This window comes from Ranitomeya variabilis, chromosome 7, assembly GCF_051348905.1.
Source record: "Ranitomeya variabilis isolate aRanVar5 chromosome 7, aRanVar5.hap1, whole genome shotgun sequence".
NCBI lineage: Eukaryota > Metazoa > Chordata > Amphibia > Anura > Dendrobatidae > Ranitomeya > Ranitomeya variabilis.
Window position 1 is genome coordinate 32,921,517 of NC_135238.1, and position 27,938 is coordinate 32,949,454.

General features: G+C 41.1%; 1 protein-coding gene across 2 annotated transcripts in view; it reads right to left on the bottom strand.

Annotated features, from left to right (window-relative positions):
- Positions 1-24,683: 24,683 nt before the first annotated feature.
- The window catches only part of ELFN1 (extracellular leucine rich repeat and fibronectin type III domain containing 1), a 563,663-nt gene continuing 560,408 nt past the window's right edge, over positions 24,684-27,938 (bottom strand). For both annotated transcript variants that reach the window (XM_077274786.1, XM_077274787.1), the window contains exon 6: positions 24,684-27,808. In XM_077274786.1, the coding sequence (XP_077130901.1) occupies positions 24,992-27,415 (2,424 nt within the window). In that variant the 5' untranslated portion in view covers positions 27,416-27,808 and the 3' untranslated portion in view covers positions 24,684-24,991. The remainder of the gene's footprint in view (positions 27,809-27,938) is intronic.

The following is a 27,938-nucleotide window of genomic DNA, read 5'->3' on the forward strand; positions in this document are numbered from 1 at the left end:
CAGAAGAGCAGGAGCCGGCGGTCAAGTAAGAAGGATGGAAAACCCGGCACTGATGCCAGGACATGAACATTAGCCCTTTTTTGCATTATTGTGAAAACTTTTAAGATATAAAATTCTAGCAGCCGGTGACCATCAGTAGTGGAAGCTAAGGGGCTTAATGCATACTGTTTTATACCTCAGCATCTAAGCTCCAAAGTGGTAGCTGCTGCCTGCCCAAATTTTATCTTTTAACTGGGGATTTTCCTAGACCTTTATTTGTACGTTTTGCACCGTGTAATGCTATCACTAACTGCACAATTTCTTCTTACATTTCAAGAGCATGGCAAACATTTATATGGGGATATTCTTACAAAAAAAAGTAATCTTTTCAAGTATTAATAGGTGAAGGAAATAGCATTAGCGCAGAATCATAGAACTGACAATACGACAATATTTATATCATATATCAAAGGCTGGTTGTCCTTCTGCTGAAGCCTTAATGGATCAAAAGTGTACTTAATAGTCCTGTCAGAGGCCTCAGCGCACCTTATTCTATCACCGCCGATGCTACTGCTGTTATTAATCCAGTCTAGCTGCTCAATTTGTTCTCCGGGTGGGCTTCATTTTCCAAGACCTTACATGATGGCATGCCAAAATCGGAAAAACATATAATTTATTTATCTGTATGTTTTAGCTTTTCTGATGTGCTAGTACTGAAGCTGAAAATGGACTTAAAACAAATCCTTTCAGAATCCAGTGTTATAAAGTAAGGTATATACCTACAGTACATGAAGTACATAAGTGAGAATTTACATTTTATTCATATTTTTTTATATGTTGCTGCATCTATCTCCTATGTTGGGGAGGATATATGATAAAAATATAGGAAATATTTTTTTTAACCGGTTAACGCCCAGGCCACTTTACCTTGTTCCTGACCAGGTACATTTTTTTTACATGTAACATCTCTAAAATATTTTCTGGTTTGGATATTCAAATTATTGCCTTTTTTCATTATACACACAACTTAATTTTTATTTATTTTTATTTTTTCTGCTGATATAGGGGGAAAATGTAAAGGAAAATACAAAATACTTGTCTATTTTTCACATTATTTGTATGACCACAAGAGACAGTTAACAACATTTTAAAATGCAATCACATGATCACTGGGCGAGGAAGAGGAAGCACTGTCAGTGCTTCCTAATCTGTTGACACTGTACTGGTTCAATGTTTTGTACAGGAGGATCGATAAGGAAAACATGGTAATGAGCCAAGGTTATGTGTGATATCAGCCAGCTCCCTGCCTACTCAGCTGCATGATCCTGTACCAGCTGCCTGCTTACTCTGCATTGACATTTTACAACGTCCGTTTCAACCACAGTGTTGACTTCCCAGATGTTTATAATCAATGGGCAGTCCACTAGTAGTTAATTATAGCTGTCTTTATATTATAACCAAAAGGTGGTAATAGAAGCCCCTCCTCCTTTGGTAATAGAAGCCCCTCCTCTTTTTAAGGGGATTGTTTTTTGAGATCCCGTGTGTAGATGGCATGTCCATTTTTCCTGCCACTAACACCTCAAGAGCTGACTATCTGAAATATCCCACACCTTGACAAGAGCAATTGTCAGGTGATACCTAGTCGTTCTCGCTTCACCTGTTGTGGCTGATCAGTGCATATCATAGTGACCTATCTTCTGTGTGTTTCCCCGAATAGACAGGGCACTGCCGCTCCCACATCTTAGTACAGTGGCATGCAAAAGTTTGGTTATATGGTTATAACCTAGTAGCATCCTCTTTTGCAAGTATCACAGCTTGTAAATGCTTTTTGCAGCCAGACAAGAGTCTTTCAGTTCTTGTTTGAGGGTTTTACATCCATTCTTCCTTGGAAAATTCTTCCAGTTCTGTGAGATTCCTGGGTCGTCTTGCATGCACTGCTATTTTGAGGTCTAGTCACAGATTTTCAATGATGTTCAGATCAGGGGACTGTGAGGGCCATTGTAAAACCTTCAGTTTGTGCCTTTTGAAGTCATCTACTGTGGATTTTGAAATGTGCTTAGGATCATTATCCATTTGAAGAAGCCATCCTCTTTTCAACTTCAGCTTTTTTTTACAGATGTTTTTATGTTTGCATCACAAATTTGTTGAAATTTCATTGAATTCTTTCGTCCCGTCACCCGTGAAATGTTCCCTGTGCCATTGGCTGGAATACAACTTCAAAGCATGATTGATTCACCCCATGTTTAATGGTTGGTGAGATGTTCTTTTCATGAAATTATGTGCCTTTTTTCTCCACACTTACGTTTGATCATTGTGGCCAAAGAGTTCTATTTTAACCTCATCGGTCCACAGGACTTGTTTCCAAAATGTATCATGCTTGTTTAGATATTCTTTTGCATGCTTCTGATACTGAATTTTATGGTGAGGAAGCAGGAGAGGCTTTCTTCTGATGACTCTACCATGAAGGCCATATTTATGCAGATGTCTCTGACCAGTAGAACAATGTACGTGGATCGCCCCCCAAGGGCTAGGGGTACTCGGTACTGGGTCCTTCAGTTGTCAAGGGGGATGTCACGGTGGCTGACCCGGTCCGTGGCCCTAGGGACGTCCGTTGTAAATGGGGGAAGGTCTTTAAATGGGAAATGTTCGTGATGCCACCTGTGGTATTCGGTCACGGTGACCGACGCTGCTTAGGGGTCCGCTGGGGTGATGTTATGGCAGCTAGATGGTATACCTTCCCACAGGTGAAGTATGTCCCCAGGGCTTCCCAGTGTGTAGATGGTGGATGGTGTGAGGCGCAGTGAAGAACGAGGACACAAGGTTGCAGTCTCTTTACCTTTTACTGAAGGCTTCAGCATCCACAGTCCAGAGCACCAGATGACAGGGCAGGCAGAGTCTAGCCGGTTTGGAGGCAAATCCAGAGTCCCCTTATCCAGGTGGAAATGTAGATGTTCTAGATGTTATGTCTCACTCTGTCCCCCAGATGGATAGGATAAACCCATATGACTGGTGGCCTGAAGCTTTTTACAGGGACTCTAACACGCCCCGGCCTCCACAAGTTGCCACCGTGCCTCTTGGGTATAGGGTGGATAGGTAACTTGCAATTAGCTGTCCTGCCAGTCTCTGAAGTAAAGCGTAGAGATCCTTACTCCCTTGGTATTCTGGCTACCGGATTTCTGCGCCTCAGAAGGAAGCAGCCTGCTCCTGGCTGATCTCCCTCTGATATCCTTTCTTTGCTCTGCTTTCCTGCACACTCTCTGCAATATGTTCGCTTTAGTGTCTTCTTCCAGGAGCTGCAGCACTTCATGCCACAGGGCTCCTATGCTTCCTCTCCCCCTGTCTCCCTGACATGAACTGAACCCTGAACTCTCTTTCCCTCCAGATCAGGATGTTTTATAGGGGAGTTCACCTAAAACAGGCTTAGAGCTCCCCCTTCTGGTCTGGAGTATGAACATGTTGCATGCATTGTGTTTACCTGGTGAAGATATCTCCTTTATTGCCTCCAAACGTAACATCACTCCCCCTAGAGGAGAATGATATTACTTCAATGACCAGGACCCTGGGGCGCTGCATACACAACGTACACAACTCCAGAGTCTGCTAAATCTTTCTGAAGGTCTTTTGCAATCAAGCAAGGGTTCTGATTTGCCTCTCTAGCAATCTTACATTAGCTCTCACTGAAATTTAGCTTGGTTTTCCAGACCTTATCTTGACCTCTGCTGTTCCAGAAACTGACATCTCTTAATTACATTTTAAACTGAGGAAAGGGCAACTTGAAAACGCTTTGCTATCTTCTTATAGCCTTCTCCTTCTTTGTAGGCCTCCACCATTTTGCTAGGCAGCTGCTTAGAAGAACCCATGGCTGCTGTTTTTTGTCACAAGATTAGAGGAGGCCGGGTTTTTATAATGCTGGGAAATTTGCATCACTGGGCCTTTCCTAATGATGATAGTGAACAAGCCATGACCCTTACAGGCTAATTAAGGTCTGAAATCTTGGTCAAAGTTATCTGAGCACACAAATCTCCAAGGATGCCCAAACTTTTGCACCTGACCATTTTCCTTTTTTGTAATTTTTAAAATGTAAAATGTGAAATTTTTTTTTTTACAAACTACTGTAGTTATAAGGATTGTTATATTTATAGAAGCATTAAATCCAGATACTTTTATTATTCTATGCATTGACTGTGCTGAGATTACGAAGCTTCTTGAAGTTTATAAGATTTTGGCTGTTTTTCCTATCAATATTTTGGCAGTAAAGATATTCTCCAGCAATCACTCATAGCTAGAAGCAAAAAGCGAGTTCAGTGTGTCTGCATGATTAATGACTTGGTAAGACAGTGCTTTAAAATATTACTTTTGGCCTTCAGAGACTTTGTGAAGGACCGGGGTTGCTATGGAAAAAACAAAAAAATGGTATTCTAGATTATCCTACAGATTGAACTCCGGCTCGGATTTTCCAGAGATGGACAATATGTAAATGATTATGATCTTGAAAAATGTATTAAGAGTTTAGATTGTATGAATATTTTCATCTGAAGTACTAATGAGAAGAGGCTCCGTGGAGGAGATTTACATGGCCCTGGTCCGCCAGTCATGAACTATCGACATGGTTGTGGAGCCAGGGTCTTGCGAACATTTTTGCTCTACTTTAATATTAATTCTACAGATTATAGACAGTAAAAAATGGCCATATAGATATAGTATCAACCTATCTTTATAGAAAATAAAAGTGAAAAACTAGGATTTTAGGATTGGCCATTTGGCCCTGTGGTTGTCCCTTTTGCCCTGTAATTAGACCTTCTGCACTGCGAGATTCTTCCAAAAAATAAGTTGGTAAAGCCAGTAGGAGGTGACTGAAAGAGGAGGAACCCTGAAGGGTCTGGTTCTGCCGACCAATGGTACAATTAGGGGGCAACACTTTGATTTTGCTATTGGGTCTTCAGTGTTTCAGCCCGACCACCTAAAAAATCGTAACTAAAAGGCCAGTCCAGTTTGGTCAGATATGGCTCTGGATCTGTCTCATATCTGCAATTTCCTATTTGTGTTGTATTTGTAGGAACTATGGTGTAAACATTGTTGGATTTAATTTAGAGACAAAAGTGTACTAGTTTTGCCATGTGTCTTACCGTTTGCTTTTTAGAGCTGCATTATCCATATTTGTCTCCTCTCATTTACTTACTCATTCAGATTCGGAGAAGTCTAAGGGAACCTATCCACAAGAGAAAGCTTTAGTGCTGACCTTCTTCTGACCACCCCAGATAAACACTCTGCTGCACCATATTTTCTTCTGTTTTTCAATGACGAAAGGGGAAAAAGAATCAACTGTCAGACACCTTTCACGGCAGCTTATCTCCCCTGGGATCAAAACTGTCTGGTCCTTCCCTTCCCTAACATAATCTCTCGGGATAGTTATGAAAACCCCACATACAGTACATCAGATGTTTATCGGGATTTTGATGACTTTTTCTTTCATTTTAATTGATTTATTGTATTATCTGCTACATACCTGTCCTAGTTATCCCAGGCTCTGCTTCCTTCATCTCGGTTCGCTGCTTTCTGTTGCGCTCCACGTCAAGTTTTCAGGTTGCCTGGCCTGGTTTAGTAACATCATCTCCATGATTGTCACGGGTTTCCGGCGACAGAGAGGAGCAAGAATATCACAGCGTCTGATTTCTCCTAGTCCTGCACTGATTAGAAGCACTTCACCTTCACATTAAACGGTGTAAATGTTTTTTTTAATAGTGCAGGAGTTAATCTGCTCAGTTGAGAGCTCTTGGAAGCTTGGCTGCATGGCTGGTGGTTGTTATTGGAGAAGGCGTTTGGTGGATTTATCTGTGACAGTTGCTTGGTTTTGAGTGTGTGATAATTCTTTTTCTCCTCCAACTTTTGGTTTAATCCCATCCTCCACTCCCTAGTGTATACCCCTGTTGTATGTGTGAGTATATTTGAATGTTATGTATTTTTCCTCACCCCTGTTAGTCTGGTTGGTGTATTATGGTACATTACTACTCCTCTCTTCGCTGGGTGGGGGAAGGGTAGAGACTGAGGGCGGATTTAGGAGCTATGGCAAGGTAAGTGGCTCTGGCGTCTTCACCATCAGAAGTAATCAGGGGAACAAAGCGAGCTGGGGCGACCCTAGCGTTTGGTACAGGGAAGGAACCTCTGGTCCCGGGACACCCGAAAGCAAAGTAATGATAATGATTCTATTTAAGGCTCATTAGGACACACATCGGTGTCTTAGGCTATGAGCACACGTTCAGGAATTCTTGCAAAAAATTCCTGAGGAAAACCTGAAATTTTCTGCAAGAAATCTGCTAGAAAACCGCATGCATTTTTGCGCGTTTTTACCGCGTTTTTGACGCGTTTTTGGTGCGTTTTTGATGCGTTTTTTTACGGACATTTCCCAATGCATTTTAAGTGGGAAATCCGCAAAAAAAACCCGCAAAATTAATGAACATGCTGCGTTTTTTACCGCGATGCGTTTTTACCGCGGAAAAAAACGCATCATGTGTACAAAAAGTGCAGAATTCATTAAAAATGATAGGATGCATAATATAAGCGGTTTGCGGTTTTATAGCGTTTTTATAGGGGAAAAACGCGACAAAAACGCGAATAATCTGCAACGTGTGAACACAGCCTCAGGATTCAGATTCAAGACTTCAGTTTGGTATACTCCACCTTCTGTTCATGTCATGCTTCAACTTGCTTCAATCCCTGCTGACTTACACTTCATCCTTTCTGCTGCTCCCAAGATTCCTGAGTGTGCCACGTCATCACTTTCCACGTGCCATCTTGCCAGCTGTTCCAACGCCCGTGGTCCATTTTCTCACCCAGACCTGGTGGTGAGTGGGTCCATTTCACAGGGTGAGCCTTACATTATCAATACAAACACCATCTAAAAAGGATTATTCAAAACAAGGCTAAAAAAACAGGACCCCTCCACCCCAAGCACTAAATAAAAGGATAAACAAATATCTAATTCAACATAGCAAGAAAACGTCTACAAATATCCTGAAATGCTATACTTTGATAAAAGAGATCTTTTTTTCTTAGGATACAGTTACAGATGAGACAATCTCGCAAAATTAATTTTCCCCAAAAAATATATTTATTTTGCTCTGGATTCACTATAGAACCCAAACACTAATATATGAAGTGTTGTAGTTTTGATAAAAATCATTGTTTTATCTATCAGCAGGAGATTATCACTAGAGGATAAGTTGTCTCATGCCAAGTAGTCCTTCATATTCATGAGCTCTGTATAGCCCCGCCCCACCACTGAATGGCAGCTTTCTGCCTATGCATAGTGTACACAGAAATCTGCCAATCAGTGCTATGGGCGGGGTTATACAGAGCTCAGCATTCAGAGAACTGCAACAGAGAAAATGGTGATTTTAGTTTTTATCGAAACTGCAGCATCCAGTAAGTGATACATCGCTGGAATCAGGGTCTCTGCCCCTACATTAGAGGGGTAGAAAAAAATCTATTGATAGATCCCCTTTAAGTTGTTCACAGAGTAAAGATTCTGCATTAGAGTCCTTGAGCTTCAACTAATGTCTCCATAATAACTTTTTATTAACTTTTTGAAGGTATGACTAGCAAAAAATATGTGGTATAAAATTCTGAAAATTAGCGGATCTTATTTAAAAGATGTAAAGTAATGAAAGCAACTTCCTCCAAACTCTTCTCTAAAACATCATATAGGTCATTTACCGAGGAATTAATTCTGCAATCTCTCGGCGGGTTGCAAGTGCTGAGCTGAGCACCTCTTATCTGTACTCCAGCCGCAATAATTCCGCTCCGGCGCTATAAAGACACTTCCCACTTCTTACATTATGCGGGAACTATGCTGTTATACGTAATATCAATCTTATATTTATTTCTTAATTCCAGCTATGTCTAGCCTGCAGATGAATCGTGCATAATTGCATTTTCTAGATCTGGTATTGTATCTGGTAGTAACGTGGATAGGTCACTCCGACTATTACACGCAATTACATCTCTATTATTCATGGTTCGGGGACCATTATCCTTTGTATTAATGTAATAATGTCAATTACTGGCCTTATTAACATTACAAAAGAGTTTTAAAATTACTGCAGCGCTTGTAATCAGTCAAACTAACCCTTCAATTTGGGATAAGGAAGAGAAGTGTGCTTTTTCTATTCAGTCCTTTAAGGGGGGACGCTATGTCAGTGCCTTATTGTAAGAACGGATCACATATTATTATTTGTGAATACAATGTAAATTTATGCTGTTTACAAAAAACGCAAAAATAAATGTTTTTAGATCAGTTACATATTGTCTTCAGTGGAGAAATTTCCCATATGGTCCACTGCTTTGACTTGAAATCTGACTGCTAAAACTTTTAGTTGTTCTGATTAAATTTTAACTTTTTTTTTTATAGGGGGGGTTAGTTTTTATATATAAGACGCTAGGGTGCAGCAAAAATTAAGTACAACTAGCAGGCAAAAGCGAGTGCAGTTTCCGACACTAACACTTGCCCGCTGAGTTAATTGCCGAATAGTACCAAATTATAACTAGCTCTTATAAAACGTAACCTTTAATACAATGCTAAAATTACATAATGGCAAAATATTCAATAATAACCCCAACAAAACAACAGGGTCTGTATATTATTTTTATTTTATTCTCCTGATGAACCTGATTATGGCGAAACGCGTTGAGAATATGCATTCTGGGTCCTTTTGTAATGTGTGATATATGGTTCATTTAGGGGTATATGAATCCTAGGATGATTGTATTTGTGGATATGTGCAATAGAAATACGTAATTTGGCTACTAATGTATATATATATATATATATATATATATATATATATATATATATATATATATATATATATATATATATATAAACCCTCAGAGTGCATATATTAAAGCACCTCCTTATGATTGTCTACCTGGGATTTCATTACCCCATTTTTGGTTTTTGGAATATGCTATTGGGCTCTTGTTTAATATGTAGTATTGGGGTTATTAGTGAATATTTAATTTTATTTATTTTACTCACTTGTATAGCGCCATTAATTCCACAGCACTTTACAGACATTATCATCACTGTCCCCATTGGGGTTCGCAATCTACATTCCCTATCAGTATGTCTTTGGAGTGGGGGAGGAAACCGGAGAACCTGGAGAAAACCCACGCAAACATGGGGAGAAGATACAAACTCCTTGCAGATGTCATCCTTGGAGGGATTTGAACTCAGGACCCCGGCGCTTTTGCTATTATGTAATTTTATGGTTGTATTAAAGGTTACGTTTTATAGGAGCTATTTATAATTTGGTACTATTCGGTGTTTTGATTTTGGCTTATTTGTACTAATTTAATTTGATGTACGGTGATTTGCTGAGTTAATTGCAATTAAATGGTGCCAAGTCCTTGCTGCCCACATACCTTCCTGCTTGCTGCCTCAACACCAGGGGTCTGTGTATCCAGCTGGACCTAAGGGTTAGAGCAGAGGTGGGGATCAGGCCCCAGGGCCATTTATGGCCCTCGGTGACAGATTCTCAGGGTCCGCATTCTTGGGCAGGGAGGTGTATTTTGATTACAACCAGCGCATTAATTTCTTCTTGCTCTGTTAGCACACACACAGTGTTCACTACTGAACACTGAAGGGCATGCAATGAAAGATTACATCCTGAAAGCAGTGCCAGAGTCAGGATGTACTTTGTGGGTGGAGTTTGTACGGCCCCCGAAGGACGGTATAAATATCCAAATGGCCCTTGGCAGAAAAAAGATTTCCCACCCCTGGCTTAGAGGATCCCCCTCACCTGGTAACCCTAACTGTTGTCCTCAATACAAGCAAAATATTTTGTATATTGAGCATCCAATCAGGAGCGTCCACTTGATGGAATATGATGAAGAAAAAAAAAAAAGCAGTTCCTCCAAAAATTCTAAAACTTTACCTGGTGCATAAGTTATGGAATTGCTCTTTTAACCCCTTCATGACCTTGGGATTTTTCGTTTTTCTGTTTTCGTTTTTCACTCCCCTCCTTCCCAGAGCCATAACTTTTTTATTTTTCCGTCAATTTGGCCATGTGAGGGCTTATTTTTTGCGGGACAAGTTGTACTTTTGAACGGCATCATTGGTTTTACCATGTCGTGTACTAGAAAACGGGAAGAAAATTCCAAGTGCGGTGAAATTGCAATCCCTCACTTGTTTTTTGCTTGGCTATTTTGCTAGGTTCACTAAATGCTAAAACTGACCTGCCATTATGATTCTCCAGGTCATTACGAGTTCATAGACACCTAACATGACTAGGTTATTTTTTACCTAAGTGGTGAAAAAAAATTCCAAACTTTGCTAAAAAAAAAAAAAAAAAATTGCGCCATTTTCCGATACTCGTAGCGTCTCCATTTTTCATGATCTGGGGTCAGGTGAGGGCTTATTTTTTGCGTGCTGAGCTGGCATTTTTAATGACACCATTTTGGTGCAGATACGTTCTTTTGATCGCCCGTTATTGCATTTTAATGCAATGTCGCGGCGACCAAAAAAACGTAATTCTGGCTTTTCGATTTTTTTTCTCATTACGCCATTTAGCGATCAGCTTAATGCTTTTTTTTTATTGATAGATCGGGCGATTCTGAACGCGGCGATACCAAATATGTGTAGGTTTGATTATTTTTTTATTGATTTATTTTGATTGGGGCGAAAGGGGGGTGATTTAAACTTTTATGTTTTTTTTATTTTTTTCACATTTTTTTTAACTTTTTTTTTTCACTTTTGCCATGCTTCAGTAGCCTCCATGGGAGGCTAGAAGCAGGCAGAACTCGATCGGCTCTGCTATGTAGCAGCGATCATAAGATCGCTGCTACACAGCAGAATTGCAGGTGTGCTGTGAGCGCCGACCACAGGGTGGCGCTCACAGCTACCTGCGATCAGTAACCATAGAGGTCTCAAGGACCTCTATGGTTACCTTCCTAATGCATCGCCGACCCCCGATCATGTGACGGGGGTCGGCGATGACGTCATATCCGGCCGCACGGCCGGATGCGGTAGTTAAATGCCAATGTCTGCGTTTGACAGCGGCATTTAACAGGTTAATAGCGGCGGGTGAATAGCGATTTCACCCGCCGCTATTGCGGGGACATGTCAGCTGTTCAAAACAGCTGACATGTCCCGGCTTTGATGCGGGCTCACCGCGGAGCCCTGCATCAAAGCAGGGGAGCTGACCTCGGACGTACTATCCCGTCCGAGGTCAGTAAGGGGTTAAAAAGCGAGTTTGGTATTTTGTATGATTAAAAGACTTTGACACTGGAAATATCCTCGTCAGCACAAAGACTGGGAAATTTTGCTTTTTAGGAAACATTATTTGGTTCTCACGGGGCAGCTCATTGGGTGCAATTTTAGGATTCCAAAACATTTTTCCTAAAAAGTAAAAAAAAAAAGTTGGGATCACCCTTGTAAAGGGAATCTGTCACCAGGTTTTTGCTTCGTCATCGAGAGCATCATGATGTAGGGGTAAAGACCTTGATTCCAGTGATGTATCATTTACTGCTCTGCCTGGTATAGTTTTGATAAAGGTTTTCTCTGCTGAGGATCTAGCAGTTCTCTGAATGCTGAGCCTATGTATAACTCCGCCCACACCACTGATTGGCAGCTTTTTGTGTACACCGTATATTGACAGAAATCTACTAATCAATGCTGGCGTGGGGTTACACATAGTAGGAGGACTAGATGACACAAGACATCTAGTCCTGCGGTGATAATCTCCTGTTAATAAAACACTGATTTTTTTTAAACAACAACTCACATTCTAGTAAGTGACATATCTCTGGAATCAGAGTCTCTGCCTCTACATAACGCTGCTTTTATATTACATGGCAAAAACCTGCTGACACATTCCCTTTAAACCACAAGGACTGGTTGGAAACTTAAAAGACTAGTAAATAGGTTTAATATTTGGATTAACTAACCATCTTTACTCTCCAAAAAAGTAAAAAAAAGTTGATATTAAAATTGACCTTGTGTAAGAGAAAGAGGTGATACCCCTGAACAGTCCTCATGTTATCATAGTGAGGAGAGACCACCATCTACTGACCGGGCGCAATCAAGTGGAACCAATTTGTATCGGAAGGATTTCAGAGGGAGCAGCTTCATGTGCTGGACCTGGTCAGGTGACTCGTGAGGCGGAGCCCTGGTATATAAAAGCTCCGCTTGCCAAACCACAGGATGATTTGGCGCCAAGTGTAGGAGAGGAGCAGGTGCAAACCAGAGATGGCATTGAGGCCAGCGTAACAGGTCGAGTGCTGGACACCGCCTGTTAAGGGTCCGACTTCGTTTGCGTAGACCCAGGGTTCCAGCTACGCCTGTCAAGACCAGGACCTGTGACCTTCGGTGGTCAAGACCCAGAGACCAGATTTTGCTTGTCAAGAGCCAAGTCCTCAGGCACAGCAGATATTAGGCGATGATCAAGCAGCAAAGATCCACGAGGAGACGACAACGAAAGAGGACTGTAGAGGAACATTGCGAGTGAGCAGGGCTATTACTTCCAGTTGACATATGGTACTGGGGTTGGCCGGGATCAGGACAATAGGATGGGAGGGGGCTGGTTGGTGATCTGGAGGCTCAAAACCTGGTGACCCCCGCTAGGGCCAGCGTTCCAGACAGGGAGAGAATCTATGTGGTAATTCCTTTGAAAGGGCATACCACCTTCGCGAAGAGAACTTTAGCATTGCATAGTGAAGAACTTCCGTTGCTAATTCACTCGTAACAGTATTTGGTTTATTGTTTGATTTGCCTTATTATTATCACCAACTGTTTAGAAATATTGTAAATTACTATTGTATTTAAACAAGATTATATCGTTCTCCGACTGTTCCCGCCTTCTGTTATCTGTGTGTTGCGTCCGGTCACCAGCATGTCACCCGTTGGTCATTATTTAGGCCTGTTTAGGGGATGCAATATTATAATTAAATAATTTTCCCTTAAAGTATAAAAAAACAAATATGAAACCTGAATATAAGCAGTATGGACAATGAAGGGGAATTGATGAAAGCACAACAGCCCCTTCACAGTAGCTTATCAGCTAAAATTCAGACCTCCAACATTCCAATATTTAAGTTTTTTTTTTTGGAGGGGGTGGAGGGGGGGCAATAAACTCTGATTTAATAGAAATAGTTATATTTTATTACGGGAGATAATGTCAAAAAGTTTTCCTAAAAGTTCATGACTAAGTTAAATCTACGGTATATTTTATAACCTTCTGTGTTATTTTTTTTATTTTATGTGAAAATATTCTAACTTCAATGCATCCGTCATTGTGAATCGGTCGGAGTCTTACTGTTTCAGGCTTGTATTAGTTGTTCTGCTTAATTTTTTTTTTTTTAGCTGAAACAAAAAATAGCGAATGTGAAAAGCTGACAGAATACATAAAATATTCACTGTTTTCAAGATTTTCCCCAGTTCCAGGGGCACTTACATTTTTCTTAGCGAAAACTTTGACAAGATGTGAACTTGATTTTGTGCAATTTTTTTGTTCTACTGTCTATCAAAAACACATAATGACAGATTGTTGTACGGTGGATAGTGACTATTTCAGTAAAGAATTACAATGGAGATGAGATTAAAATATGGGGACACATACAGAAAGGAAAATGGGTCCCCTTAAGTAAAGGGGAGCAGCTCACTGCTGTCTTATACTGTAGATTGACTATCATTCAGCTAATCAATGTAACCCCCTAGAAGTGTGAAGTACATGTATGTCACATGTAGGGTGTGCATCTATAGAGATCCTCAGTAGCTGAATAGGTGTATAGAGAGTCTTACGGTGCCAGCTGTGTTTGGAGGCTCAAGAGGGTCAGGGTGCTGACTGTGTTTGGGGGCTTAGGATGCCGGCTGTGTCTGGAGGCTCAGGGTACTGGCTGTGTCTGGAGGCTCAGGGTGCCAGATGCCTGGAGACTCGGGAGGCTCAGGGTGCTGGCTGTGTCTGGAGGCTCAGGGTGGCAGCTGCTGCTGCAGGATCAGGGTGCAGGCTGTGTATGGAGGCTCAAGAGGGTGAGAGTGCTAGCTGTACCTGGAGGCTCAGGTTGCTGGCTGTGTCTAGAGGCTTAGAGTGCCAGCTGTGTCTGGATGCTCAGGGTGCCAGCTGTGTCTGCAGGATCAGGGTGTAGGCTGTGTATGGAGGCTCAAGAGGGTGAGTGCTGGCTGCACCTGGAGGCTTAGGGTGCCGACTGTGTCTGGAGACTCAGGGTGCCGACTGTGTCTGGAGACTCAGGGTGCCAGCTGTGGCTCAACACATGGTGTCAGATGTGTCTGGAGACTCAGGAGTCTGAGGGTTCTGGCTGTGTGTGGAGACTCAGGATGCTCACTATATTAGGAAGCTCAGGGTACAAGCTTTGTCTGGAGACTCAGGGAGCTGGCTGTATCTAGAGGCATAGGGTTCTAGCTGTGTCTTGAGTCTCATGAGGCTCAGGGTGCTGGCTAAGTCTGGAGGCTGAAGGAGCCAGCTCTATCTAGAGGCACAGGGTTCCAACTGTGTCTTGAGTCTCATGAGGCTCAGGGTGCTGGCTGAGTCTGGAGGCTGAAGGAGCCAGCTCTATCTAGAGGCACAGGGTTCCAACTGTGTCTTGAGTCTCATGAGGCTCAGGGTGCCAGCTGTGTCTAGAGACTGGCTCTAATGCTGAGCCTGCTGTCAGTAATTGTTGCGGGCCCCATTACAGCCACCACTCTCTGTACAGATTGGTGACTAAAACCGTACCAGCGCCACCCTTGTGACTGAAATAGCTGAATATCGTGCTGTTGGAGAATAAAGTTAATTTCCAATGGGGCTCTTAGTGTTGGCACCAAATGGTGTAAGAAAGGTATTAACCTGCAGATTAACCCCATATCTACAGGTTAGTAGCGTTATTTTACATGACAGGTAAAGAGCACAGACCTATCAAATTCTGATCTTCACAGCACATGTTTATGAAAATTTGTCATGGCTCGAACAATGGAGATGTCTGAGGCCCTCAGAAGTAGAGTTGTTGATGTTGATAAGGCTGGAAAAGGTTACAAAACTGTCTCTAAAGGCTTTGGGCACCAGCAGTTCACAATCAGAAAGACTGTGTACAAATATAGAAAATTTCAGACCATTATTACCCTCACAAGGAGTGGACGACCAACAAACATCACTCCAAGAGCAAGGCATATAATAGTCCACTAGGTCACAAAGGAACCCATGGTAACTTCTAATCAACTAAAGGTCTCTCATATTAGCCAATGTTAATGTTCATGAGTCCACCATCAGGAGTACACTGAACAACAATGTTGTAAATGGCAAGATTGGAAGGACAAAGCCACTGCTCTCCAAAAAGAATATTGATGCCAGTCCGCAGTTAGCTAAAGATCACGTGGACAAGCTAGAAGGCTAAGAAAGCTACATTAATTGATGGATACAATTCAATCGAGTACATGGTCCGTCTTATTGATCATATCCATGTAAATACATATAATATACAAAAACGGACCTGAACTATAGAAGGACAACTGCAAATATATAGAGTAAACACACAGCACCAAAAACGCAGCTCCGAAACGTCCAGTAATTACAAATATGCAAAACCTTTATTAAAGAATAGAAACAAACAGGTATACAGTGGTGGACGCGAGTGCTGTGCGCAGGTGCCGGTATTGATTGCTGTGGTGGGTATTTCCTCCCGTATGTTATGTTATATATGTATAATCACCGGTACTGTTTTGTATGATCAGCAATACTAGGATTTTCCATTTTCTGGACTGTCACCTACATTATTTATGATATTTACCTGTTACGCACCGCACTCGGGTCCTTTTTGGACTTGCGTGTGCTGGTTCACATGGGGGATGTCTCCTGCCATACTGTATACCTGTTTGTTTCTATTCTTTAATAAAGGTTTTGCATATTTGTAATTACTGGACGTTTCGGAGCTGCGTTTTTGGTGCTGTGTGTTTACTCTATTAATTGATGGAACAATGAATTTTGAATTTTATCAGCCAATTCTAAAGGAAAATGTCAGGACATCTGTCCATGAGCTGTATCTCAAGAGAACATAGGTCATGCAGCAAGGCAAAGACCAAAAGCACAAGTTATAAAAAGGAATGATTATAGAAGAATAAAGTTAAAGTTTTGGATTGGTCAAGTCAAAGTTCTAACCTTAATCCTATAGAAATGTTGTGATGGGACCTGAAGCGCGAAGGTGATGGGAGATATGTCACCAATTTAACAGAATTAGAATTGAAGCTGTTTTGTAGGGAGGAATGGGCTAAAATTCCTCCAAACCAATGTGCAGGACTAATCTACTTGGATATGTTTATATCCAGTTATTCCTGCACCAGATGCTGAAAGCAAAGGTTCACATACCTTTTCAGCTCACAGACGTGTGATATTAGATAGTCTTCCTCAATAAAAAAGACAAATTCTAATATTTTTGATCCAAAAAGGATGTTCTCCAGCACAAAAGGGAAGTAGTTAAAGCTTAGACTTTAATCATATAGGATAAATAAATGGGAGAATGTGCACATATTAAAAAAAAGCAAAAAAAAGCAAAACTCCTAATGCCTACACGTTTCAGGTACAAAAACTCTTCATTAAAAAAACAAATATTTTACACATTTCAGGTAGAGAAACCCTTAATCATAGCTATGATTAAGGATTTTTCTATTCGAAATGCATAAGCATTATGGTTTTTTCCATATGTGCTCATTCTATAATTTTTTTTAATCTTATATGATTAAAGGCTAAGATTTAACTATTTCCCTTAGGTGCTGGAGAACATCTCCTTTTGGACCATTGAGAGCTACAGTTGTGTGAAAGTGTGTTTGCCCCCTTCTTGATTTCCTATTCTTTTGCATGTTTGTCACACTGACGTGTTTCAGATCATCCAATAAATTAACATTTTAGACAAAGATAGCACAAGTAATCACAAAATGCAGTTTTTAAATTAAGGTCTTTATTTTTAAAGGAAAAGAAAATCCAAACCTACAGGGACCTGTGTAAAAAAGTGATTCCCCACCCCCCTTAAAACATAAAATAACTGTGGTTTATCACATCTTTGGAAAGCTGAGATCAAATTCCCTAGCCACATCCAGACCTGATTACTGCCACGCCTGTTGTCAATCAAGAAATCACTTAAATAGGACCTGCTCGATAATAACATAGAACAGTGGTGAACTTTCCCAGGAGTGACCAAAATTACCCAAAGAGCAATGACTCATCCAAGAGGTCACAAAAGACCCCACAACAACATCCAAAGATCCAAAGCTCCAGGACAATGATCCAAAACACACAAGCAAGTCCACTTCTGAACTGCTAAGAAAAACACAATTAAGACTTTAGAGTAGCCTTGTCAAAGTCCTAACCTTAATCTGATTAAGATGCTGTGACATGACCTTGAAAAGGTGGTTCATGTTCGGAAACACTCCAATGTGGCTGAATTACAAAAATTCTGCAAAGATGAGTGGCCAAAATTCCTCCAGAGTATTGTAAAAGACTCTTTGCCCCAACCAGTTATTGGGTTTTAGGGGGCAATCACTTTTTCACGCAGGGTCCTGTAGGTTTGGATTTCTTTTCCCCTTAATAATAACGACCTTTATTTAAAAACTGCATTTTGTGCTTACTTGTGTTATCTTTGCCTAATATATAAATTTGTTTGGTGATCTGAAGCATTTAAGGGAGGGGCAAACACTTTTTCACACAACTGTATTTGACCTAGAAGTCAGACCAGTGCATAGTCCATGCACCACACCCAGACCACAGACTGTCTACCCTGAAAGTCTCCTGGGATACTTATCTCTAACACATAAGTGGAAAAAAAGAATGTAGCACAGCACAGTAAAAAAAAGGGTGCAGAGCTTCATAGGCACATACCAAACCTTATGAATAAAGTAAAAAAAAAGCTGAAGCAGCACTCCATAATGCAGAAACAAGGTGCTCTTTATTGGCCCATGTGGCGACGTTTCGGTCCTAGGTGCAGACCTTTGTCAAGTCCATGTTCTTGAGAAAGATCTGCACCTAGGACCGAAATGTCGCCACATGGGCGAATAAAGAGCACCTTGTTTCTGCATTACGGAGTGCTGCTTCAGCTTTTTTTTTTACTTTAACACATAAATGGTGAGCTGAATTGTTTTCTATTTTTTTTTTTCTAATTTTTTTTGACTCATTTGTTTGGTTTGATTCTCTTTATCTACTTTTAGGATTTGTATGACAATCTGTTATAGTTTTAGGTCAAAATTTATGCAAAAATCTGGAAAACTTCTGAAGAGTTCACAAACTTTGAAGCACCATCTGTTGTGTTTTGAGGCCTCCCGATCTCCCTCCAACAATGCAGGGGAGTAAGTTAACTTTTCTTATATCACAATCAAGTGTCTAGTGTATAGAGAAGGATTACCAGAATGTAAATAACCTCAGAAAGCTTTAGTAATATTGGGAAATTTCCAGAATCGTGAATGCAGATCTGCAGAATAATGTGGGCTGTAGCTTGGGATCAGTAAAAGAGTACAATAAAGTTATATACAACTCGAATCAACTTTTAATGTTGGTGAATCTATATGTAAAGTGTAATTTCAGATGTAAAGGTTGGAGATACCCTTTAAAAAAGTTGAGATTTTATTTTTCTAATTAAAAAATGTTACAATTTTTTATTTTGTTAGGTTGTATTTTTTTTTTTTTTTTTAAACAAATGAAAAATCCATAGTGTAGAACAAATGTAGACAACTGGATAAAGCTTTTCGAAAGACTCATTCACAGTCTCGATGGCTGACATAGGAAGGCTGGAGTGTTTAGACAGGAGGTTCTTTCTCACACTACGGTGTTAGCCATCTCATCTTGCAGGCAAGAACTTCATCCCTTTGTGATGACTTTGGAGGTTGTAGCCTTACCTGGTCATGGATCATGGCAGTGAAACTTTAGCAGAATTTTCTGGAGTTAGAAATCAGTATCATAATGTAAAAAAGGTCTTGTCCATGTATGCGAGTAGACTTATGGTAGACTGCAACTTTCTAATAAACTTTGAGTCACAGTTCTCTAGATTTATACTTTCTGCAAATAAAAGGAAACTATAAAACTTGTTTTGTTCACACATACTTTTCTGTAAAAAAACAGTGATGCACCTGAACATATGGCATCTAGAATGTTTCTCATCACCAGACCTCAGGTAGAGGTCGTCCACCCTTAGGATTTCATTAAAGACTCAGAAGATAAATTCAATAATTTATCGAGACTTTCTTTCCAGTAAAATCCTCACCAGATTTCAAGCCGGCATCATGGCCACAGCATGGCCACATATAGATACATGTAGAAGAAACAACTTTGGACAGAGTATCACAAAATCATTTTTGTTTTTTCCAAGTGGGCCCTCTCATAGCATTCGTCTCAGGATATGTCAAGACAAAAAAGACTAGTAGGAAGGCCACGTCTGTACCTCCAAATGGTGATGATATGGAAATCTCTCATCAAGAAAAGACCTGAGGTGGTGTGAATTTCTTCAAACGTCCCACTCCATCTGTGACCACTGGACAGGAAACAGTTTTGCCTCTTGTATCCAGTCATCGGGGTGGACCCGATGACCCTTGAGGTCCCTTCTAACTCTAACATTCTATGATCCATAGCTCTTTTTTTGATTACCAAGCCTGATATGACGTCACACTGGCATCACTCCATAGCAATGACATCACGACAGGCCAGCTAATCAAAACAAGAGTGTAGATGCTGGCAAATGAGAGGCAGTAGTCCCTCCCCTATCCAGCGGCCACAGACCACTGGAATAGGACTTGTGTCTAACTTGGCACCAACTCTAGTGATAATGATTTTTACCCAGTTGAGATGTGTTCGCATCACGGTAGGCACTGGGAAAGCTCCTATGGTACTACTGAGGGAAACAAGGCATTGTAAGATGCTGGATCCTTTTCATAACCCGAATTACCAGATGTATTTGTTAGCTGCTTACCCTCCTCTGGCAACAAAAATGCATGTTTGACCACCAAATTTCTTCTACTTAGCAGAGAAAACAAGAAAATGGAACTCCGACCCCTACGATATGGGCTTGAAGCTGAAGGTACTTCAGGACAGGAGATGAGAAACATCGGATTAGGGAAGTGTAGTAGTAAAGCACCAAGGAGTCCAAGCACCAATGGAGGTCAACCGACTTGCATCCTGACCCTGAAACTGCCCAGGTCATGTATTTTATATATATATATATATATATATATACAGGTCCTTCTCAAAAAATTAGCATATAGTGTTAAATTTCATTATTTACCATAATGTAATGACTACAATTAAACTTTCATATATTATAGATTCATTATCCACCAACTGAAATTTGTCAGGTCTTTTATTGTTTTAATACTGATGATTTTGGCATACAACTCCTGATAACCCAAAAAACCTGTCTCAATAAATTAGCATATCAAGAAAAGGTTCTCTAAATGACCTATTACCCTAATCTTCTGAATCAACTAATTAACTCTAAACACATGCAAAAGATGCCTGAGGCTTATAAAAACTCCCTGCCTGGTTCATTACTCAAAACCCCCATCATGGGTAAGACTAGCGACCTGACAGATGTCAAGAAGGCCATCATTGACACCCTCAAGCAAGAGGGTAAGACCCAGAAAGAAATTTCTCAACAAATAGGCTGTTCCCAGAGTGCTGTATCAAGGCACCTCAATGGTAAGTCTGTTGGAAAGAAAACAATGTGGCAGAAAACGCTGTACAACGAGAAGAGGTGACCGGACCCTGAGGAAGATTGTGGAGAAGGACCGATTCCAGACCTTGGGGAACCTGAGGAAGCAGTGGACTGAGTCTGGTGTGGAAGGAAATGGGCTACAGGTGCCGCATTCCCCAGGTAAAGCCACTTTTGAACCATAAACAGCGGCAGAAGCGCCTGACCTGGGCTACAGAGAAGCAGCACTGGACTGTTGCTAAGTGGTCCCAAGTACTTTTTTCTGATGAAAGCAAATTTTGCATGTCATTCGGAAATCAAGGTGCCAGAGTCTGGAGGAAGACTGGGGAGAAGGAAATGCCAAAATGCCTGAAGTCCAGTGTCAAGTACCCACAGTCAGTGATGGTGTGGGGTGCCATGTCAGCTGCTGGTGTTGGTCCACTGTGTTTCATCAAGGGCAGGGTCAATGCAGCTAGCTATCAGGAGATTTTGGAGCACTTCATGCTTCCATCGGCTTAAATGCTTTATGGAGATGAAGATTTCATTTTTCAGCACGACCTGGCACCTGCTCACAGTGCCAAAACCACTGGTAAATGGTTTACTGACCATGGTATTACTGTGCTCAATTGGCCTGCCAACTCTCCTGACCTGAACCCCATAGAGAATCTGTGGGATATTGTGAAGAGAAAGTTGAGAGACGCAAGACCCAACACTCTGGATGAGCTTAAGGCCGCTATTGAAGCATCCTGGGCCTCCATAACATCTCAGCAGTGTCACAGGCTGATTGCCTCCATGCCACGCCGCATTGAAGCAGTCATTTCTGCCAAAGGATTCCCGACCAAGTATTGAGTGCATAACTGAACATTATTATTTGATGGTTTTTTGTTTATTATTAAAAAACACTTTTATTTGATTGGACGGGTGAAATATGCTAATTTATTGAGAAAGGTTTTTGGGGTTATCAGGAGTTGTATGCCAAAATCATCAGTATTAAAACAATAAAAGACCTGACAAATTTCAGTTGGTGGATAATGAATCTATAATATATGAAAGTTTAATTGTAATCATTACATTATGGTAAATAATGAAATTTAACACTATATGCTAATTTTTTGAGAAGGACCTGTATATATATATATATATATATATATATATATATATATATATATATATATATATACACTCACCGGCCACTTTATTAGGTACACCATGCTAGTAACGGGTTGGACCCCTTTTGCCTTCAGAACTGCCTCAATTCTTCGTGGCATAGATTCAACAAGGTGCTGGAAGCATTCCTCAGAGATTTTGGTCCATATTGACATGATGGCATCACACAGTTGCCGCAGATTTGTCGGCTGCACATCCCAAAGATGTTCCATACAAGGCAGGATGGATCCATGCTTTCATGTTGTTTACGCCAAATTCTGACCCTACCATCCGAATGTCGCAGCAGAAATCGAGACTCATCAGACCAAGCAACGTTTTTCCAATCTTCTACTGTCCAATTTCGATGAGCTTGTACAAATTGTAGCCTCAGTTTCCTGTTCTTAGCTGAAAGGAGTGGTACCCGGTGTGGTCTTCTGCTGCTGTAGCCCATCTGCCTCAAAGTTCGACGCACTGTGCGTTCAGAGATGCTCTTAGGCCTACCTTGGTTGTAACGGGTGGCGATTTGAGTCACTGTTGCCTTTCTATCAGCTCGAACCAGTCTGCCCATTCTCCTCTGACCTCTGGCATCAACAAGGCATTTCCGCCCACAGAACTGCCGCTCACTGGATTTTTTTTCTTTTTCGGACCATTCTCTGTAAACCCTAGAGATGGTTGTGCGTGAAAATCCCAGTAGATCAGCAGTTTCTGAAATACTCAGACCAGCCCTTCTGGCACCAACAACCATGCCACGTTCAAAGGCACTCAAATCACCTTTCTTCTCCATACTGATGCTCGGTTTGAACTGCAGGAGATTGTCTTGACCATGTCTACATGCCTAAATGCACTGAGTTGCCGCCATGTGATTGGCTGATTAGAAATTAAGTGTTAACAAGAAGTTGGACAGGTGTACCTAATAAAGTGGCCAGTGAGTGTATATATATATATATATATGTATATATATATATATATATATATAGCAACTGGATTGTTCATTTTTTTCCTACATTTTTCAATTTGAGTCAAGGAATATGTTTTATATATCGGTGAAATAAACCTAAGGGCAATTGTAAGCCGAGGGATCCCCGGTTAGGCAGCGGGGATCCGGCTGTCAATCAGAATGACCTCGGAAGTCCCACCCTGTCTACAGAGAGGACCGGAAAAGATGCCTCTGCTCTGTAGACGAGCATCAGCAGAGGCTTCTAAGTAACTGGCAGGAGCGTCTGTGCTGGGGAACAATGGCGCCGTGTACAACAGGCAGGTAAGCAGTAACTACCTGCCTGTTAGTGCTTAGGTACTCTTTTTTGTTTTTTGTGCATCCTGGATATCTCCTTTAAATTAAAAAATCCAATGAAAGGTCCTCTTTAAAGTCCAATTCTAGCATTTGTTTTTCATTATTCATGAACTATAATTTATGTATGTACAGTGCATGCATGAATATACTTGGCAGTCGCTGTCTTCTGCTATTCCCAGCACTGCTCCAATCCCTCTTCTACATCATGTGACCGCAGCTCTTTCTTGTCGGCTCTCACTGCGGACCGTTACTTCCTCTTGTCATGTAGGTCTATGAGGGCCTTGTTGTGAGTCTTTCAGATTTTTATTGAGAGAGTGACTTCCTGTTCACACAGAAGATGCTGTAGTGAGTCAACTATTCACCACTGCGGTCTCATGGTCAAGGAGAGGACTGGAGCATCACTGGGAACGGCGGAAGACAGCAATAGGACATTATTTTAATGCATGTACTGTACATAAATTACTGATATCTAAAGGATAGTGAAAAAAATCCTGCTGGAGTGGAACTTTAAGGCATGTGGGGTCATCAACTAGCATTTGGAGAAGGCCTCAATTTACATTTTGGTATTGTGCCACTTCTCATCCTCATGCATTACCCATATACCGTAGTTGTGTAGCGAGTTGTCTGACCTCTACGGCTGGAAAGTTTTCGAAGCAAGCGTCCAAATTTTTGAAAAATTAGGCAGTACATTGGCTAAAGGTCACACTGATTTTCTAGAAACTAAAAGCCTAAAAAAAAAAGACTAATAAAAATGTCTTCTATCTAATCAATTTCAAGAAATAACAGACCAAACCGTAGATTTTTTTTGTAAGAGTGTCATCTTTTCTATTTCTTGCAGTTCACCTCTTTCAGAAAACAATCATTCAGTGAAGAAAGAAACCAACCCCAAAACAACAAACATAGAATTATTTTTTGTTTGTTTTTTTTTAAACAAAATAAAATGAAATAATAGAAAATGACCTTTTTTTTTCTAAAACCCATAATTAAAACCTGGTACAAACATGGTATTATTTTTTTAACCCTTTAGCAGGACCTAGGAAAGACAAGCAAGGGTTTGCAATGTGTGTCTTACCTTCTGCCAAAGGGTTAAGCTCTAGGTATATATTTATATATATATATATATAGATGTTTATTTCTCATATATTTAATTTTCTTTCTCTCTCTTTACAGCAAACGTTGCAAATATAGAAATTTGTATCTGTACAGTGTAATAGTGATCACAGTTTTGAATGCAGCCGTAGGTGTTAAATGGGAGCCTTCTGTTAGGCAAAGTCTGCACTGGAAGACTCGGTTGAAATACAAATTAACATTAACGAAAGGAGTTATTATTTATTTTACTGTCTATTCCAGTCTTGTTGCTGTTTTTCATTGAGTTTTGTGGGTTTTTTTTGTCCTGCAGTGATGAAGGGATAGAACAAAACTGCACACGAGTCAAACCACGCAAGTCAGAATATGAGATAACATGCGATAATGCGTACAGAGTCCTGACCACTCCTACTATCTCACGTCTCTTATTTTTACTTGATTTTTTTTCACTTCTTTTGTTAAAAAAAAAGTAATTCCTCTTCACAGTTTTAGCGCATTTTTTTGTTTCTTTGTTTCTGGTTTGGTGCATATGCTCATGTTTTTTTTTTCGAGTCGATTCACTATTTAGGTTCTTAAGCCATTGTATTGTTTTTTTCTTTTCCTAGATTAGATATAATAGTTTTGTTCGTTTTTTTTTCCATCCGTAAAGACAGTTTTGAGTAAAAAGTAGCTGCTGCTAAGTTTGAGTTTGGTCCTGTTAACCTCTTTACCGCTAAAGAGACCTACAGAGTCTGTGTACCCACAAACGCTCTGCTGGGCACTCTTTCTAGGACTGGCTTAAGGTTATGAAAGAAAGAGTTAAGTCACGAGTAGCTGGAGGCAAAGGGAAGAGGTGAGGACTCAGGACTTGTGCTGGGCAGACACACCCTTCCAGTAGTCTAGGATGTCATGGAGATCCTCATCTTTGGCAAACTGGACCTTTTTGCGCAGGGCATGGCCGGCTGCCATGTACTCTTCCTCTTTGTGGCGTTTACGGTGCAATTTGAAACGTTCCCAGATGCTGTGGGAGGGTTTGCACGAGTACTCTGGACTGGACGTGTAGCTCAAATTGTGGTAGTGAGGGGAAAGTTGGGAATAGGCCAGTTCTCTTGGACGGGGCCGAGTTAAAGGTTCCAGTATGGAGGTTTTGCGACCTCCAAGGTTTTCATGTTGAGGCATCGGCTGCTGTTGTTGTTGCTGTTGCTGCTCTCCTTGATGTGAGCCCGGATAGGAATGCCGGTGCTCCGTATACTGGCGAATTTTTTCAGCTTCTGCTCTTAAGATGGCAGCAGCTGGTGTCACAGTGAGGATGGTATCAGCGGTTGGAGAAGTTTTCTCTATATACTTTGTTTCAGATTTATGAGCGGACCCTTCAGAACGAAATGACCTTGGGCTGCGGACTGACCCACTGGAAGATGTGCTAGAGCGTTTCGGAGGAGCTTCCATGCTGTGATGCCTCTGTAGGGGATGGGTGTAACTTTCTTTATACACTGGTGAAAGAAAGCCATGTTTGCTGGGAATCTGTTCCGATATCAAGACCAATTGAGGCTCGGCTGTAGAAACAGCTCCCGACTTTACGCCTTGGAATGAAGTTGTTTCTGACTTCAAGGCATCTATACAATTATTTATGATCTGGTTGACCTTATCTACTTCCTTAGCAATAGTGGATATCTCTGCCACAGAACTCTGAGTGTCTGGTGGCATGGACAGTTCACAGTCTCTTCTCTCAGGTTGATCACCAGTTCTAACCTCCATGTAATTACCCTTGGTGGCTTTAGGTGTTTCACTGGTTTCTATCAATTTGTACTGTTCCACTTCCCCCACAGAAGGCAAATAGGGAATGCGGGACATTGATTCCGGACCCATCATCTGCCCTTGGGATAGTTGACTTATACTAGGTGTCTCCATTTCAGGACCATATTTAAGTTCAATGATTGTTTTCTTCATACTACCACCTGCTTTTTTGTGCTTTTCCTCTTTTTGGCGCCTTTTGCGGAGGCAGTAGTATACAATACCCAGGATTATTACCATACCAAACAGGCAGCCAAGAATAGTCATAATATAGTGAGTGGCGGTGGATGGGGTAGGCACATGTTCTTGTTTGGTATGGCTGCGAGTGTAAAAGGCTATGCAGGTGTGGTTGAACCTGAGAGAATTTCGAATAGAGGCGACACAGTAAGTGTAATTTGTGTTGGGTTTCAACCCGTCCAAATTTATGGATTCTTTCTCTGTCTTCAGGAGCCGAATGTCAGTAAAGAAGCTATTATTGTATTGAACCAAGATATACACCTTGCTGTAAGGGTATGGTATTTTGGCCACCAGAACGGCATCAGAATGGGTTTCTGTGTTTAGGTTCACACTGAGGCTGACTTTGGAATTAGCGGGAGTAGTGTAGACATTAATAAGGGGTGTAGTTCCATCTCCCGAAAAACAGTCTTCATCAGAACATGGGCTTTCAGGTGGGCCAGTGGTGGCTTGGTACCTTGGAGACATCAAATGCGGCATCATGGTATAGGACCCATCTGCGCAGAGAGATGACAGCATGCCAAGTGCATTGCGGTAACTGGATCTACCTTGACCCAGCAAAAAGTAACCTGTGTAGTCCGGCGGAGAATCGCACTGCATGCGGTCGAAAGTACGAGTCATGTTGGTGAATATATCTAACCACTTTAGGAAGCCCAGTAGCTCGCATGAGCAATAGAAAGGATTACTGTAGAGTTCACACACAGTCAGTTTACTGAGGCCAACAAAGGTATTACTGTCCAGCCTCTGGATTCTGTTCATCGATAAGTCAATGTTCATAATGTTTGGGCACTCCCAAAAGGCATTAGGAGTCACAGTTTCAATTAGGTTTGCCTGGAGGTAGAGATACTCCAACTTTCCCAGTCCCCTAAGAATCCCCTCCGTCAGATTTCGTAATCTGTTATACCCAAGCTGGAGCACCTGCAAATTGAACTGACCGGCAAAAGCTCCATCTTCTATGTAGGACACCTCATTCTTAGTGAGGTTGAGGTACGTTAAGTTGCCAAATCGGCTAAGTGAAGAGTAGTGGACGCTCTTTATTTTATTCTCATTGAGTCTTAGGTCCACTATGGTGCTATTAATGTGCTGTGGTATAGACTCATAAGGTGGCTGGTTCTGACTGCAGATAGCAAGCCAAACAAAACCCTTGTCACCTTCAATCAGCCAGCAGTCCGCTTGTACTTTTCCTGTGTATAAAAGTGCAAACAGAACAAACATCCATAAACAGAGAGCTGGCATTACAAATCCTCTGTGCCCAGCCATGGTGAATGACGCCCAAGCGTGGAGACTCCTCGGTACGCTCTAGTATTTTACAATACAGGAATATATAATGTGAAGGACAAGCCTCCTTTTTTCACTTTTCTCCTCATCAGTACAACATTGAGTGCGAATCCCAAGTCTTTGCCAGGGGAAGACCATCGAAAAGTAGTAGCACAGTTTAGTCTGCAAGAACATTGGAAGCAAATTCCTTGTGCATATCGGGAGTGAAATTGTGAGTCATTGAAGAAAAAGACACATTCGCTGGTCAGGCTGGTCTCTGAAGATGACAGATCTATTGTCAGCAGTTCAATCCCATTCTGATTCACATTTCACCAACATCTTGTTAGAGTTCTTCTTAGAAGTTGACGTTTTTTGTAGAATTCTTGTAGATTCTTCCTAAAAACAAAAAAAACATATTAGTACAAAAATCGTTTTTTGTTCTTTGAGCAATACAATTGTGTTATGGGGTCTTAAGGCTAGTCATAGCGTATTCTGCTGCATAAACCACCAGTGATCACCAATAGTG